The sequence below is a fragment of the Spinacia oleracea genome, chromosome 2, assembly GCF_020520425.1.
Source record: "Spinacia oleracea cultivar Varoflay chromosome 2, BTI_SOV_V1, whole genome shotgun sequence".
Lineage (NCBI taxonomy): Eukaryota > Viridiplantae > Streptophyta > Magnoliopsida > Caryophyllales > Amaranthaceae > Spinacia > Spinacia oleracea.
The window spans coordinates 23,803,697-23,822,195 of record NC_079488.1 but is presented as its reverse complement, the minus strand read 5'-3'; the positions used below and the strand labels follow the sequence as shown (position 1 = coordinate 23,822,195).

General features: G+C 35.0%; 1 protein-coding gene and 1 long non-coding RNA gene across 9 annotated transcripts; both read right to left on the bottom strand.

Annotated features, from left to right (window-relative positions):
- Positions 1-8,096: 8,096 nt before the first annotated feature.
- On the bottom strand, positions 8,097-10,564 carry LOC130466830 (uncharacterized). The gene is made up of 3 exons (XR_008926972.1): positions 10,295-10,564; positions 9,224-9,340; positions 8,097-8,501 (listed from the first exon to the last, which is right to left on the bottom strand). It is a non-coding gene; the product is annotated as an uncharacterized lncRNA (long non-coding RNA).
- Positions 10,565-11,276: 712 nt separating this feature from the next.
- LOC110778545 (uncharacterized) lies at positions 11,277-16,956 on the bottom strand. Of its 8 annotated transcripts, none has more exons than XM_056836578.1 (5): positions 13,221-15,375; positions 12,780-13,131; positions 12,244-12,687; positions 11,899-11,953; positions 11,277-11,798 (listed from the first exon to the last, which is right to left on the bottom strand). In XM_056836578.1, exon 1 carries the CDS (start codon positions 15,256-15,258, stop codon positions 14,026-14,028), a length of 1,233 nt encoding a protein of 410 aa, XP_056692556.1. In that variant the 5' UTR covers positions 15,259-15,375; the 3' UTR covers positions 11,277-11,798; positions 11,899-11,953; positions 12,244-12,687; positions 12,780-13,131; positions 13,221-14,025. The 8 variants fall into 8 exon arrangements, with proteins under 8 accessions (XP_056692556.1, XP_056692559.1, XP_056692557.1 ...); XM_056836581.1 differs by having other exon boundaries at positions 12,248-12,687; XM_056836579.1 differs by lacking the exon at positions 11,899-11,953 and having other exon boundaries at positions 11,277-11,749.
- Between the last annotated feature and the right edge of the window lie 1,543 nt (positions 16,957-18,499).

Sequence of the window (18,499 nt, the reverse complement as noted above, 5' to 3'; positions counted from 1 at the left end):
CTTTCCACTCCTACTTTGAGTTCTCATTGGTCCACATAAATCCATGTGGATCAGCTCCAATGGTCTTGTTGTACTGATTACTCCTTTTGACTTAAAAGACTTTCTTACTTGCTTTCCTTTGATACAGGCATCACAGACTGATAGTTTTGCAAACTTTGTGTTCGGAAGACCTGTGACTAGATTTTTCGAATTCAACTTGTTCATTAGAGAAAAACTAGCATGACCAAACCTTCTGTGCCATAACAATGGATCATCTTCTATAACACTGAGACAGGTCGGATTGGAGTGAGGAGCAGAGTTAAGGTTAACCACATATGTGTTCCCTTTCCTCTGTCCCTCTAAGATCACTGTTTCAGTGTTACTGTTGATGATTAGGCATTTATTTGAGAAGAATTTTGCATAATTTCCTTTGTCACAAAATTGAGAAATGCTTAATAAGCTATGTCCTAGGCCTTCTACCAAAAATACATTTTCGATGGAGTGAGACTTTGACTTACCGACCTTACCAATGACAATGATGTTACCTTTCTTATTATCGCTAAAGGTCACAGTTCCACCTTCATAGGTCGTGAGTGAGAGAAATCTGTTCTTATCTCCTGTCATGTGCTTGGAACAACCACTGTCTAGGAACCATGTGTTGTTCCCCCTCACTTTGACCTGCATGATAAATTTAGTTAGAGTTCTTAGGAACCCAGCATAGCTTGGGTTCCTTGCTTGGAATTAAATCACTTTTCTTTACCCATTTAGTCTTGATGAGATTGATGTTCTTTTCCAAGCCCCTTTGGTTTTTAGGACAAGAGACTCTATAATGATCGATTAGACCACAGAAGGTGCATACTATGTCACTGTATAGATCTACTCTGGTCTTTTTAGGATGACGTTTCTTATGATTGAAACCTAACCCTTCTGTGCGTTTGGTTCTAGCTTCTTCTATCCATTTAGGTGTTCCTTCTATTATGTGTCTAGTCTTTCTAGCCAATTCATCTTCTAGGTTGGTCTTTTCTTGGTGAATCTTGACTAGTTCCAGTTGAGTTCTTTCTAGTTCTCTTTTATAAAGGGTTTTAGTCTTGGCTACTTCTAGGTCAATCAATTCTTGCTTTAGTCAGGAGTTCTCATTTCGCAAGGCTTCACAGATTTCTTTTATGTGGAGGTTCTGATCAAAGAGACTAAAGAACCGATTGTCTATATCTGTGTTTGTCTTTTTAGTCCATTCTAGCTCCTCAGTGAGTTCCTTTATGGTGGTCTGGTGTTTCTTATCAGAATCTAGCTTTTCTTTTAGGAGATCCTCATAGTCACTAGTGAGACAGGAAAGTAAGTCAAACAGTTCTAATTTAGAAAGAGATTCAAGTTTATTTTTAATTTGAGCAAGGCTTGCCTGGAATTTTTCGAATTCTAAGTCTGATCCATCTTCTTCGTGTTCAGCTACAAGGCATAGGTGAGTTGTTTCTTCGTTGGGTTGTTCATGTTCCTCATCTGAAGAAGTGTCTCCCCATGCAGCAATCATGGCTTTTCTTACCTCTGTTTTGGAGAATGAATTCCTGTTATCTTTATATCTGTCTTTGGTTGTTTCCTTTCCTTTTCCTCGTTCTTGATCCCAGAGAGGACATTCCCTAATGCGATGTTCCAGGTTTCCACACTTATGGCATCTAGTGTCGGTTTTGGAGAATTTTCGATTTGGTTTGCCTCTGTGATCTCCATCTTTATAGTTCCTAAACATTCTTCTGAATCTCCTAGCAAATAGAGTTGTCTCCTCATCTTCTTCAGAGTTTTCATCATTTTCAGTTTTTAGAGGAAGGGCCCTATTTTTGGTATTCTCTGAAGGTCGTGCATTCAATTGCAGTTCATGAGTTAAGAGAGATCCAGCCAGTTGTTCCAGGTTAAATTTGGTGAAGTCTTTGGTTTCTTGAAGAGCCGTAACCTTGGCCATCTAGGGATCTTGGGGATGACTTCTTAGAACCTTCCTAACTTGTTCCTCAGGAGTTATGATTTTTCCAAGAGACTTCAGTTCATTGATGATGTTCGTGAAGCGAGTGATCATGTCTTGAATTGTTTCAGAGGGCTTCATGGTGAACAGCTCATACTGGTGCATTAAGAGATCAATCTTTGATCTTTTGACTTCGTTTGTTCCTTCATGAGTGACCTGGAGCAGATCCCAAATCTGCTTCGCATTCTTGCAGCCCATTACTCTATTGTGCTCGTTTGGACCTAGTCCACATTGCAGAATTTTGACAGCCATGGCATTAAGTTCAAGCTTTTCATAGTCGGCTTTGTCAAATTCAGCAATCGGCTTAGGAACAGTTTCTCCAGAGGTATTTAGCTTAGTAACTTGGAAGTCTCCTACTTCAATAACTCTCCATACTTGATAGTTCTCAGCCTTAATAAAGATCTCCATCATGTTTCTCCAATACGAATAGTACTTGCCACTAAACATTGGAGGTCGTTGTGTTGAGTATTCCTCTTCTAGTTTCTCAGTAGTGTTCATAGCTTCAGAATCGTTTTTCCCGACAGAGTTACCTGCAGTTTAAAGGGTTCTGGCTCTGATACCAATTGTTAGTTTCACAGAGTTCCTCAAGAGGGGGGGTGAATTGATATTTTACGGTTTTATAAAAATTAAACTACTAGGAACAGAAACAGTAAAATATGCAAGCAAGATTTAGCGTGGAAAACTCTCTAGGCTAAATAGAGAGGAAAAAACCACGGCCCCTTTGGGGACTTAAACACATTCACTAATTAGGCAAAACAACTCAGTTTCTTTACAAGCCTAATCTACTCGGGCCACAATCTGTTAATCGCCTCTGATTTACAGATGACCAGGAACAACCCTCTTTGTTCCTTCCCTTATGGAAACAGTCCCTCAACTGCTTCACCTCACAGATCTCTCGTGAGATCTTCTCTCTTACTCAAGTAAGCCTGACTCAGGCTTCTCATACAAAAACTCAACACTTTAATTAAAACGAATAGATGTTAAACTAATACTAACACAAGATATAAGACCAAGTAACAAATACTGCTCTATATGGGAACAGGAATAGACTCTCTAAAGATTAAGACTTTAAGGCCAATACCTGAAAGCTTCCGGTTGATGTAAATAAGTCTGATAAAAAATTTCGTGAAAAACTTGAGTTGTATTTATAAGAATTTAAGTGTTTACCCTAGATTCTAATCCAACTCAATTTAGGACTCTTTTCAAAAGATAGATTTTCGCAAATAACTCAATAAAACCGCGTTTTAATAAATCAATCTTTACGTGTTTAAGAGTTGTATGTCAACTCAAATTCTCAAGAGTATATCCTCAAGTAGAATAGTAAAATCAGTTTTAAACTTTGACGCATAACCTTTTGTAAAATAAACTGATCTACTTTGTTTCAAGATATTACTTGGACTCTACGACATACTCTGTTCCCATACTAAGCTCTATTTAATTTACACTGGTCTTATACCTTTCGACACTTATAAGACTTGCTAGGCTTCATCCTTCTTGGTTCTTGTTTTAATCTTGTCACACACTTTGGACTTGTTTTCTTCATAACTTCTCAGCTGGCATCTTCATATGCTATTCTTGCAACGAGCACTTGTGGCCTTATACTAACCTGTTCCTGACATTCTTAGATAAATAGTCGTGAGTATAGTTTAAGCTTGTCATCATCAAAACTCAGGAATCAACAACATCTCTTGTCGATAGCAAGGAGCAGAGCATTTTTAGGACACTTGAGAAGAGCACTGTTATCAACTGACAAGATATACATTGCAAAGTTTTCATGCCCTTTCCCAATAGCCAAGGAAACATATCCTTGAGGCGTCTCTCCCTGCTTACTCTGCACTAACCATGGAAACATATCCGAGTCTCTAGATGATGGATATAAATATGCTGATGTTGTTGTTTCCTGTTTGTAAACATTTATAAGGATTTTTTCTATTTGGATAGCTTCTTCTTCACTTGACTTAACAGCAAGAATATGTAGAGGGTTATCACCATTTTCACGATCATCAGTTGCAGAGAGTAACTCGACTAATACCCTTTTTACATCTGGGATAATATCATTGCTGTTAAGAATACATTCAAATGGCCACACTTTACCTTCTAATGACCATGTATGGAGTATTGATGCCCCTCCTCTAGATTTTTGTTTAAGTAGCTCTGGCTTTCTTTTACGCAACCGTCTACATATATCTTCTCCTTCTGCAATCAAGATACGTTTTCCATAAATACTAGAATATGACCATGTTTGGTTAGGAGCAGTTAGCACTTAGTTGGCTTGACTAACGGTTAGTTGTTAGTGGTTTGTATTAGCTGGTTTGACTTAGTTAGTTGAATTAACTACTTGTGTAAAAGTGTTTGGTAAATTAGTTGTTACCCAGTTGTTAGTTGTTTAATATATAAAATGACCATTAAGGACAATGACATACTCTGCGGTTGGGTACTTTGTTTCTTATTAATATTAGACAAATAGGTTATTATGTTAATTATTTTCTCTTTATTTTTTGAATATACATTGAATAAATAAAATAAATTTATTTTCCCTTCAAAAAAGTAAACAATTAAAAAACATACTCTTAATTTAATGATATCACAAAAACATGAATGCAATAGTTTTCAAGTGCATCAAAATACAAAATTTCTTATAAAATTTATTACAATAAGAAACGAGTAGCAAATGGGGTGAAATAAATAAGGCATGAGCAATGTTTTTAAGAGGGAAGTAAGGTAGGGTGTTAAACTTGGTAATCGTTGTAATTTTAGTCAATATTATGACAAAATAGTCATTTTACCTTTACTTTTCCAAACCTCTAATTGCAAAAATCTCGTATGTTGAGATTTATAAGAAATAGCTTTCACCTGAAAACTATCTTCAAAACCTCTCCTAACCAGGCACTTCTAGTTAGCTTTTTCAAAAAGTCAAGCCTCTAATTCACTTCAAAAAGTTGTTCTCCTCAAACCTTTCTTAACCAAACACCCTTTTATTTTTTTATTTTATTTTTTTTGATATCAAACTAGAATATATTGTACAAAAGGTCTTGCGCGCACAAGGTGTACTATTTACTGTACACCAAGATAACTTTTACCTAGTTTTTTGTAACTTTTAATATGTTTTGATTAATTTTTATATTATATAAAAATAGTTGATAGATAAACATTTTAAAAGGGTAAATGAATAATTTATACATTATTAGTGATTTTAAAGAAATATTTTTTATCAAAATGAAAAAATTGTATTACTAAAAATAGATAACTTTTACATATATAAGGGTAAAGTTTAAGAATTTTGAGTTAACTTTTATTTTGGTGTACAATATTATACACTATTTATAAATAAGAATTTGTTTATACTTAAATTGCAAATAGATGAAAGCTTACAAAAGGAAATAATACAAAACCCGACTTGTTAAAACATTTCATCTCTATTATATAAGTGAAAAGCTGGGGTTATTTTAGTAAATCCACTTTTGGTGTCCCCTTTGGATTACTAAAATACCTTCCACATTTATAGAATAGAGAATATAATAACAACCTATCCAATAGGAAAAGCTCAAAGAAGCAAAGTGGATTGTAACCTAGAAATCTCTTCTTTAGCATTACGGTTGTTGTTGGTATATTTTTTTTTTAGGTGATTTAATGTAATATATTACTCCGTACTAATACAATATTTATTTTTTAAATACCCGCACGCATCGCGTGCATACAAGACTAGTGGTATATATTCGATGCAATTTGCTTTTTGTTTTACAAAGGCTTTTCATAATAGCGCTATTAATTTTCATCCGCTAAGCACCCGTGATCCACTCTATTTATTCGTGAATGATGGATGGAAGGAGGAAAAATAGAGTGATGGATAGGTCAGACGGTGGATGGATGGATAGCTAATGGGTGGAGGCTGATCAACCTCCGATCTATTGTCAAACCTAATTGAAATTTAACCCTTTTTTTTAATGTTTCAAATTAACATATTTGATTTTATTAGCGGTTAGCTGTTAGCTGTAGCGGATTGTATTAGCAGTTTTGACTAGCCGTTGGTATTAGCTTGCATGTTTGACTAGATGATTGTATTAGCTGGTTATGTAAAAGTGTTTGGTAAATAGCTGATATATAATAGTTGTTTGATTGTGTAAAATTAGTAAATTACAAATAAGGACATTAACTTATTTAATTATAGAGAACTAGTAATTGCTAAATATATGGATATGTATGGTTAGAATTTTATCGGAATAAAATGTACTAACATGAAAATAATTAAACAACATTTATATAAAATTGAAAATTTGTTAATCCCACTAACAACTTTTACGAAAATAAATCATTAAATGTCTAATTTGCAAAATAGGAATAACTAAGAGAAAAAAAGAGTTTACATTACACTCTTCTAAGAAACTCAAATTTTTTTCATTATTATATTATACATCATCTATTTAAGAAATAAATATCTAGTTAAATAATATAAAAATAAAAGGTAAACAAAGTAATAAATTTAAGTATTAAAGTGAATAAAGAAAAGGTAAGCACCGTGTTATAATTTTGTGCATGATTTTTTTCTAAAATCACTTATTTAATTTCTCTAAAGTCACACTAAAAGCATTTTGTCTAATATATCTGAACTTATTTGAATTTATCTTCACATTAATTTTTTGGCTATAATAAGTCAAAATAAGTTGAGCATTACAAATCATTCATGATTCATCTAACAAGGTTGTTAAACTAAAATAAGATAAGTTTAACAAATATAAGGACTTATTAAGCGGTAATAGAAGGTTCATTGGACGATCAAGATGTTTAAAAGTTCGAGTCGGTCTCAAATATTTTTGACATTTTGTATTGTTCTATCATTGTTTAGCTTCATATTCTATGTTGTTCCAAGGGTTGTTACCTTCATTGTAATTATTTGATTAAGCTATTGCAAATAGATGAATCCAATAATAAATGTATGGGCATGATTGATATGGGTGTAATTTTTGCAAGTTGAGGACAAAATGTCTTTTTATCTTACCTAATAAAATCCTCTAAAAGAAAAAGCTCGTAGGAGGAACTTTTTTGAAATTAGAGGATTCATCCCAATCCTCTATTTCAGTCATCTTACTTTCAAACACCTAGATTAGAGGATTAAATTGGTCAACCTCTAAATTAGCCAAATCCTCTAATTTTTTACCAATCCCCTAATACCCAAACACCACCTATATATGTCTGAAAGTTCTAAACCTTTAAGAAGATAATCCTTTTCTGGCATTCACCGGCGGATCCAAGACTTGGCCCACCCCAAGGATCCAAAAGATTAATACTTTCTCTGTTCCGGAAATATCGCACCATGGTTGACTTTTACTCCTCTAACTCTTACTTTGACTCTTAATATCTCACATCGTGTTCAAGTAAGAATTATAAAAAATTAATATTTAGAAAATATATATCGATACAAATCTAACATAACTTCAAATGACTAAAATTTTTTTACGTACGAATCACAAAAAATTGGCCAAAATCGTAGTATAAATAGTGTAAAAAACAAATGGTGCGATATTTTCAAAACGGAGGAAGTATATATTTTTGACATAACATAAGTTGATTTTTGGTTAAAGTGCCATAAGATGTGAAGATACAAGGATGGATAATTTGATACCCATGTTCTCTCATTTATTGTCTAATTTTTCTCAATTTTTTTTTTGTTTTGATGTTTTTGTGTATACTAGTGGGCGGGGCCGCGCGCGATGCGCGCGGTATGCTTAGGAATAATAAAGTTGGTATCAACTTTGTTCTAATGCTATATATATATATATATATATATATATATATATATATTTGTACTAATGATATGTAGAGTGACAAGTTGTATCGACTTTGATTAATTTATTACTGCACAATATATGATATGTCATTTGTTTGCTATGTTATTAGTTTTTTGGAGAAAAAAAAGGTGTAAAATTTGAATTTAGTTATCTATTTAGTTAAAATAGAACAATGCTCGATTAGTCGATCGTCTTTGTTAGGTTAAAGAGTTTACATTAACATACAATAAAAAAAACATTTGTATTTCATTGCCTGTGTAGAAAGAGCAATTAATTTTGTATCTTGACATAACAACAAATATCATTTCCAACTCTTAAACTTGAATAATAAATAAGTAAATAATGTTCCAAGCCATTTTCTTGTCAAATGTTGTTTATATACAAATTAGAGGAATATGTAGATAAATTCGAGAGTTACATCCCAACAATTAATACATTCTTTCAACATCACTCTGTAAATAGATTCCCTTTACACCTCTTCATCACAAAACAACACCTATCCTAGAAATTCATAAATATAGAACTAGATCTACTAATTTCTCTATCGTTCACCATGCCTCTTGACACTGATAAATTGACACTCATTCAGTATTGAACCAAGAATAACAACTACCTCCTCGCAAGACATTAACAAAGTTGCAGCGCTTTAATCTTCACCCTCATGACTATGTTTTCTCACTCTGTGGGACTCATTGTCTTCTCCTTGCCACAATTGTTTGTTCACCTTGAGCCTTCATGCAAAAATTAGTTATTATAACCAGACGCTTGAAAGCCCAAAGGAATAATTAATAATCAAAGGGTGTTTTTTCTTGCGAACTTTGAAAAATGCACTTGAAGTAGAATGTAAACCAACCTGATAATGAACACATTCAATTATTTGACAACATATTGAAGATCTATCAATAAATTTGGACTAAGTACTTATTAATGTTCTTCAAAACTGTCTTCATGCCTTTTTCCCTCTGCTTTCATGCGCACTCTCTCACAACTACAACCAATGTCATTTTAAATATATCATCAAATGCAAGTGAACCAAAAAAAATCTAGTTTAGAGACTTTAAGCGCACAACTACCCCTCTAACTTGTTATTTAACAAACCTAGATGAAATCCCTAGCTAATTGAAAAACCCCAATCCTATATTCCAGTGAGAACATTGGTCATAGATGATAATAATCACCCAATTATCCTTAATTTGAACAAAAACCAACCAACAAGTTCCATAGATATCAGCAATAAGACTCAGTAATAGACATCAGAAGATCCAAAGTAAAAGAATAAAGCATATCATCTACATACCAGGGAAGCAAACCCGCCATTTGAAAGATATAATTAATATCCTAGTTCATATCGCCTAGCTAAATAAGTCCCCTGACCTCTTTTCAGTTGTTGCCAAGTAAACATGCAATAAGTGAAATTTCTGCTACAGAGATAAATATAATTATCAAAAGATACCTTATATTCAATTAGCTTTCTCTCGTCCTCCTTCTCAGCTCCATAGTCCTCCTGTGAGACAGTTATCGTTGTTTCTTAGTCATAAGTGTACTCTAGTCGCAACATGCGCTTGAAGATCTGCACCAGTGGTTCAATCAAGTTATACAATAGGTTTCCTCCATGGAACATCAACATTTTTAGTATTGAATATCTAGTTGTAACGTTGTTTGTGTACTTCTGTAGGAAGCCTAAAGAAAAATAATGATAAAAGAAATAGATGCTCAAGATTGAGAAAGAATACTCGGTATATGGTTAGTTTTGTGTGTCATTACATGCAAGCAATATTTTAACTAATACTGCATACCTCAGTTTATTGCCACAAGCAATCTGAGACTCATTCCCCTAGATGAGTTAATACTTCGTATGTCTCTTTACCTACTCATCATGTCGCGCCCAAAACCTAAACTTTACTTTATCACTTAAGTTGAGTCGCAAAGAAAAATTGGTCAATTCATCGGATTAAATACAATTTGGACAAATACAAATCACACTCCTATATGTTTTTTAAGGTCATTCTTTCACTAAAATTGTTCCATTCATATCAAAACAAAAATATGATTTTGATTTATGTCTTAATTGCTACTTTCTCTGACTATTGTAAATCAACAACAATAGGTAAAATTCATCAAAAAAATGGAGAATTTTCATAGAAACAAAAGATTGATTAATACCCAAACAACAAAAATGTCACACTTTATTGGGATTTCAACTACTTTAATGACATCAGGAACAATGGCTGCATTACCATCTACCAACATCGAGCGCATCAGGCAATATGAAATGTTTTTGTTAATCACCATACAATATTAAATCCTAATATCCACTTTTATAGGAGAGAGAAAACCCAATTTAAATTCTAACAAAGAAGAAAATTGTTTAATTAAAGATGATGAATTAAAAACCCAACTTGCATGTCTATGAAAAAAAGAATTCATGTTTCGTTTGCCACTTAGACAATTTTACAAACAGATGATGGGCATCGAAGCGTAAACAAAGTGGAACACAATACTAATCAATCCATAAATTACTAACCTGGAAATAAATTGCTATGGATGACAAAATCAAACCTGAAAATATCAAAACAAAACAATAAAATGAAATTAAAAAAAGAGGTTAAAATTAGATGCAAACGCCATTTTTGAGCTGTCAATAATGTGAATTTATTTTGATTAATTTGTGTGGATTAGAGAACTGGGAAGAAAATCTTAACAAATCATCATGCGATTAAGCGGTTTCTTTTAGATGAGAGTAAAAGTGAAGAAATAGAGAAGTGATGACTACATAGTACAGAGAGCTGAGAGAGAAGAGATTGGGAAAGTAAAGAGATACGGCAAAAGGGCAGCTGGGGATGAAAAAAATAAAAATAAAATGTACTCACACGTGGGAGCTGACACAGCCAACTACTGTTCATAAGCTACAGTACTTTAGCTCCCACTTTTAAAGGTTAAAGATAAATATTTGATTTATTTCTTTGGTCAGTTTATTATTATGCTGTATTGCTCTTTATACTCCGTAACACAATTCTCATATTGTATTAAAAAATATGGAAAATTCTACGTGGTGACCTTGTAGTATAGTCTTTTCTACTTGGCGGAAATAAATTAATTTGACTTTCTGTAGTGGCCTTGTAGTTTTATAAATATCATTAGAGTGCACTAATTACATATTTAAAAGCTAACCCATGGATATATGACTAATTTTATAACCAGTTAAACAAAAATTACTAACCTACCCATGAGTTAATCTATTCCCTCAAAAACCTAAATAAGCTCCCCTGCTTTTCACTTGCATTTGCTCCTCAAATACTTCGTATTGTGAAACAAACAAATGTTCCCTTGATTTACTCATTCCAGAGTATGCCAAGTTGCCATCTAATGGGAGTCTAGGACAGAGGTAGTAAAAGATTAGGCACCCTTTATTCAATTCCTTGAAATCATTGAAGTATTAGTATTTTACAATGGATATCTATCTAGTTCTTAATCAATAAAAGAACAAAAATAGTGAACCAAATTGGGATTCTGAAAATGCGTCAATACAGTTCCATAAACTACTTTTACGTTTACAGATATTTTTTTCATGTAATAATACATATTGTGGCTTCTAATAGTAATACAGCAATACATACACATTAGATTGTAAACGGGATTGCATACCCAAACAAATTGTTTAGAAATTGTTTTTAAGTTTTCTATCCCCCTTATTTAGCTTCTGATCATTGCAGATCTGCCAAGCATGCTTTTTGTATGGCTGCTGGTAGTACAACATTCCTTGTTACTGTGGAATTTTATGAGGCCACAACCTATAATCAATTCCCTGAACCTATTACCTTCTATCCTTTATTATGCCATCATTCCTTGCATTACATCACTACAGTCTGCAGATAACAATGATATCAATCATTCCCAATCACATGCCACAATCTCCAAATCTGCCTGTACCAACTTCAAACTTTACAAAGCCAGAAAGCGGCGACTTCTAGCTCTGTCCCTGGAAGTAATCGTAGTGTGATTAATGTTCGAGTTCGTAGTAGTTGGAGCTATATAGTAATAGAGACTAGAGTCAGTAATTATCATTTTATGTTATGCAGCTTTAGCTAGTAAAGAAGTCAGAGTTACTTGAGTTATCAGTAATTTTACCAGTAATTTTGTTTTCGAGTTAAAAGCCAGAAAGCGGCGACTTCTAGCTCTGTCCCTGGAAGTAATCGTAGTGTGATTAATGTTCGAGTTCGTAGTAGTTGGAGCTATATAGTAATAGAGACTAGAGTCAGTAATTATCATTTTATGTTATGCAGCTTTAGCTAGTAAAGAAGTCAGAGTTACTTGAGTTATCAGTAATTTACCAGTAATTTTGTTTTCGAGTTAAAATTCTGTTTTTAGTATCAAATTTTCGACTGAATATATCCTAAATATATAATCCATTGAATGTTAACATCAAAATGTAGGACAGTAGAAAAATCAAAGCTCAATATATCTGCAACTTACATACTTAGAACAACTATTACGCCACTAATAGACAGCCGTTCCAAGACACATGAAGTATCTCTGGCCAGTGCTCATAATCTGGAACGGAGTTAATCGATGCTCCGTATGCTTGCTTGTACACTTGAACAGAATACCAGGTACTGCAATACTTGAATGTGTTATGGCCAGCAGCAAGGATAGCCCTCAGTGCATGTCTGCATGGCAGACCACTGATTTGCCAAGCACCACAAAGGCAAGTCTTGTTATTTAGTGAAACAGTAAGCATAGCCTTCCCTTCTTTAATCTCATATTCACCTTCTCTGCTCTGAAATGCCTTGCAAGTCCTTGAGTCAAAAATTAATTTCTGGATTCTTTTGACAATATTTGGACACGGCTCGTTTTCATTTCATTCTTGACATTGCTGTCTCCTAGTGGACATCCTCACCATACACATTCTTCTAATTCCTAGCAAGTTCAACATATAAAGTGCTAAGAAAATATTGGGATTGAAATTGTGGCATTCGTAATATAAAGTGTGATGAAAAAACCAATTTTACCTTCTAATAATGTCAATATAGGCCTGCATCTATCCACACCAAGTGTTGCATTAAAACTTTCCACAAAATTGGTCTTATTTTCATCAGTGCATATCTTTGGGTCAAACTTGTGCCTCGACCACCTGGACTGATCTCCCAACTTAGACAACCAAAGTAACGCCAAATGGTTTGTTTTTTGTATCTTTTCCATAGCTTTTTTGAAACTAAATGGAGATGTTGCAGTGCAAGCTAACCAAAAGAGGGAATACATTAACGGTCCAGGGAAAGGAGTTTTCCAATTCTTAAGCAAGTGCAAACAACAATATCTCCTCCCTGCCTCTAGCCATAATTCATTTAGTGCAACATCTATTCCCTTAAGAAATGATAACAACACAAGCATATAAGTATAAATTCAAGCATATAAAGAAAATAGTAACAAAATAAAAAGAAACTACGACTTACTTTCTGTCTGTCAGATATTATGCACCAATCATTACCCCTGTTACAGGTTTTTAGAACCTCCTTCAAGTGCAACATGAAGAATTTCCAGCTATCTCCATCTTCTCCCGGCACTATAGCCCATGCAAATGGAAAGAGCTCATTGTTTCCATCTAAGGCAACTGCGGATAAAACCACCAGTTTCCCTTCAAATGAGCTCCATCAACTCCAACAAGACTCATGCATCCTACATTAATACCATCTACTGCTCCCTTAAATGAAATGAATATGCTGGAAAAAGTGAGCGTTCTTTGTGGATGTTCTTCTACTGTCCATGCACAAAAGGCTACTGATCCTGGATTAGTAATCTTGACCATCTCACAGTACTTAGGAAGATATCCATATGACTCATCATAACCTCCATTTATCTCTTTAAGTGAAACACCCTTCATTTTGTACAACGTGCTGATGGCCATTTGAACCCCATATCTTTTCCACAACAACTCATTGAGGGACTTACCAGGAATGTCATTGTTTGCCCTAATATCATCCATTAACTTCTCTGCAGCCCACTTTACATTAACTAATGGATTCATTACATCTAACCCTCTACAAGTATGTTCAGAGTTCATGATGCTCTTAATAGCCCATGTCTGCCCATCGGGAAGCCTACTTGAATGAATTCTCCAATTACAGTGCAAATCCATACAAGAAGCCGTTAACCTACTAGGGCTAGACTTATCAACAATAAGACCAAAACCACACTGTATACAGTAATCTCTCAATACCGACCATAAATGCTCTTTGTCACTAAATATCATCCAAGGCTTCAACACAATACTCCCAAATTGTACATCCCCACAAATTCTCCATTTTTGTAAATTCTACTAAAATAGCTGTCATCATTATTCATATCTCTTTGCCATAAGTCATCCTCATAAGGATCATAATTATCATGCACCATGTCAATATATTCATCATCATTCTCCTGATCATCACCATTATCCTGCTCATCATAATGAACATAATCATCATTATCTACAAAATCATGTTGTTGTACAACCATAGCAGGTTGCACTTGATCACTTCCTTGGCCACTTCCCTCGTCAACATCATTAGATTGCACTTGCACACTTCCCCCACCAACATTAGTAGATTGGACTTGCTCAAGCTGTTCATGAAATTTCTCTCTTCTAATAACTTGAGCTATTGGTTGGGTGGATCCTAATAGTCTTCTCCTAGCAGCAGTACTCTTAGGTATTTTATGCAAAACAAGGGCTGCGTTAAGTGAAAGGTTTGAACTAGAAGGAGTAGTGATCTCTTGGTTAATGGGTGGTGCATTTGAGTATGTAGGGAGAGGGACATAAATTGATTGTGATTGATCTGGTTCATTATTAGGGGGGTTTCTCCTTACAGGCAGTTTCTTTGCTTGTGATTTTAGTGGTGCCTTCGATTTTGGTCCTTTACCTTCCACAAGAGGTTCAATTAGATTTTCTATCTCATTACTTATCTCAATATCATGCCAATGCTCTTCAATAGCATGGTTAATCGCCTCATCATCAAAATCTTGTCTGATACTCTCATTGTTAACCGGTATGTTTATGTTACTAGGTGGACTACTCCCAATGTGCATCTTATCCTTATATTTTAGTGTCTCACTAAGTTTCCTAGCAGCAGTCACACAATCAGTGGGCTTATCAACTGACCCTACATACACATATATCACCTTCTTTGTACTTAACCTGTCTAGCATTGACATTAAGTCACTGTCGGTTTTAAGCATTACATCCTTCATATTATAGCAGTAGTGAAAACTAGGAAATTTTGGCATTTGATACCCTTTTTTCCTAAATCCTTCCTCATACTCTATTATCAAATCAATCCACATAACCTTATCAACATCATCAATTATCAAATCACTTTCTTGACCCACATAGTGAAATCTTAACACTAATTGATCCATTCTGCAATAACACAACAAACATCGACCACAAACAAATCCACAATTAAAAAAGAGACTAAAATATATACTTATCACGATCAATTTCATCGGATGAATCATCAATTTCAACCAACAATTTAACAATTATATTAATTCATCAAGTATAACAAAACAGAGTATAATTTAACCTACTTAAATTTGTGCTTAGAATTTGAGGGATTATTAAGAAATATGTATAACTAACCTTGATTTTCTGTTTAAAGTTACAGTAATTGCTTTCCAATTTCCTTCAAAACCCAAAATCTTCGACCGAAACTACGTACCCGCAATAAAAATCCTAAATTTCAATCATATTGTACTTCGCTTATTTTGTTTGTATTTGCGACAATTTGCAAAAATCATACTAGAACAACGAAATATCAAAGAGAATTAAACCAGAGAATATTGAGTTTGAATTTGAAAGAGAATAAGGGATGCACAAAGATGAATTTGGAAAGGGCGAATGGAGGACGAATACGGGGTTAGGGTTAATTAGTTTAGGAGTTGTTTTATGGGGTTTAGCCGTTTAGGAGTTAATTTAGAGGGGGTTAATAAAATAGTGAGGGAGTTATTCAAGATTAAATTAAGGGGTAGGTTAGTCAAATCACTTATTTAAGCATGTGTCATCTTTTAAATACGTAATTAGTGCACTCTAATGATATTTATAAAACTACAAGGTCACTACAGAAAGTCAAATTAATTTATTTCCGCCAAGTAGAAAAGACTATACTATAAGGTCACCATGTAGAATTTCCCAAAAAATATATATACTTACAGCTCATCTGTCAAAAAAATACTTCCTCCGTCTTTTAATACTCGCAACGTTTGTTAGTTTCACGCATGCCGATGCACAACTTTGATTATGGTCGATGTTTGTACTTAAGCGGACGAATGTTTAATTCTCTTTATGCAAAAATTATAAAAAGTTGATATTTTGAAAATACACATTGAGACGAATCTAACAAAATCCCACATGACTATGTTTTATCTTATATAAAAAAACACTACGAATAGTCAAAGTAGATTATATAAATAGTGGCAAAAATCCAAACGTTGCGAGTATTAAAAGACGAGGAAGTAAATAATATCATGCTGAATCCCATGTGCGGACACTGCCACCGTTCAAATCTTCTCTAACTGTAATTACTCTAAGCTTATATGGCAGTAAATAATTGTGCCTTTATTGTAAAAAGATATGTTTGACATAATTATTTTAGAACTCGACCCGACACGACAAAGCACGCTAAATTTAGTAAAATTAGGTTTAGGTTCGACGGTGCGGGCCGACCCGAAAGTTTGTGGGCTTGGTCCAGGCCTGGGCCCTGTTTTTTAAAGTTTCGGTCCGGCCCGGCACAAAACAACATGGGGCCTGACGTGTGCCCGGCCCGGGCCACGGCCATCTCTAAAAGAGTTGTTAGAGTTTTGATGATTGCAAATTTGCAATTAGTGAATTAGCCAATTGTGTTTGGTCGTTGAATAACAAAAACTAAAAAAACCAAATCTAAAAATAGAAAGATGAATGTAAGGTAAATGATCGAAAATCACCAGAGCAACTTGTGAGGCAGTGCAAGGCAGTAAATCCATCGGAACCAGTACAAGAAATCGAACTTCCGTCGAAGTTGTCGATCAAGATCTCCAACGCGAATCTGTTAAGCCCTCTCGCTATCGCATCATAAAGCAAGCTGAACCCGTTATTATCCGGCATGTTGCAAAGCGAGTCCATATCCATTTTAAATATCTCCAGCGCACATTCCTCGTTACCATAATTAATAGCTACGTGGCAGGTAAATCTGGTTATCGGGCGGGGCGGGTCAGGGTCGGTGCGGGTCAAAAGAGGGTCGGGTATTGAAAGGGTCATTTTTAGCGGGTCGATAATGGGCGGGTCAAAAGCGGATCGCGGGTCATTAGCGGGTCATTAGTGGGCGGGTCAATAAACGAGCAATGAAAAATGAAAAACAAAAGAGCCATGTGCAAGTACAAATAAATACGAAGCTATACACGTAATTTTTTGTATCATTACTATTTTAATTTTCAAAATAATTGTAGTATAAGTTTGACCCTATAATGACCATATCCAATAAAGGCTCTGTCCAATAAAAGCCCTATTAACTTGACCCTAACCCTATATCCATTGGACTACCCTGTCCAATAACCAGGTCTAGTGGCAGGGAGTTCGTCCGCTTTCATTCCTCACCAACCACGGCTTTTGCTGCGACGGTGAACTAGTGTTCGTGTTGTAGACACTAAGGAACAATTTTACGATCTCGAGATTGCCGATGCCGGCTGCCATGTGAAGAGGGGTGAACAAATCTCCGTCGCGTGTTTGTAAGAGGAGTTGTTTTGTTGCGTCGAGAGGTAAGATCGAGATGGCTTCTCTAATGAACTCTTCTCTGTTTTCACGCGCCGCCAAGTGGAAGATGTTTCCGTTAAGACGTTCACCGGTTTGACTCCTTCGGAATAAAGTCAAGTAGTATTTGATGGGTTTATTGGTAGCAACACATTTTTTAAGGAACTCCACATCTCCTCTCACTGCTGCTTTCTTCAGCTCTTCTTCCCTTTCCCACGATGTCATTTTCTATTTGCCTATTCACTATAATTTGGGTTGGCAGCGGGAAGTAGGAAGCATTCACGGAGAAGAAGAAGATAGTAGTTGCTCTGTATTTCACAGTTGCATATCCTATACGAGACTGTGCTACAAAACTACAAATTTGGGTCTGGCCCAAGTAGACAAATGCCAATTAAATCACTAGTTGACTAGTCAATAAAGATGGCTGTGGGATGGGCAGCCGGAAGCCCGACCCGACCAAGCACGAAAAATGCCCAGCCAGGCCCAAACACGAAAAAATCCCAGCCCGGCACGAGCACAAAAAAAGCCCAGCTCGGCGCGAGCACGAAATCGTGGATCGGGCCTGAGCCATAATTTTTTTTTTTAAAGGCATGACTCGACCCGGCACGACAAAGCACGCTAAATTTGATAAAATTAGTCTTAGACACGACGGCCCGGCACAAAATCTCGTGGGCTTGGGCCGAGCCTGGGTCATGTTTTGAAATTTTCGTCCCGGCACGATACAATGTGTGTCTAGCATCGGTCCGGCCCACGACCATCTTTATTACTCAGCAAAATATGGATGTGATAATTTTTTTTAAATCTCTTTCTCCTTGATCTACTTCGTAATAACTCTTTTAAAATGTTTGTATTTTTAATACTTTTAAATTTTAAAAAATCATGTTAAATATTTTAAATTCCGTGTCACCGTATCTTACCATTTTGAAAATTATCGTTTCTCCGTTTTTCATGTATCCATTTTCGTTTCTCGTTTCT

Bases quoted from the DNA above. Each gene is read 5' to 3' on its own strand.
- LOC110778545 (XM_056836578.1), bottom strand. From the start codon at position 15,258: ATGATTCATCCGATGAAATTGATCGTGATAAGTATATATTTTAGTCTC.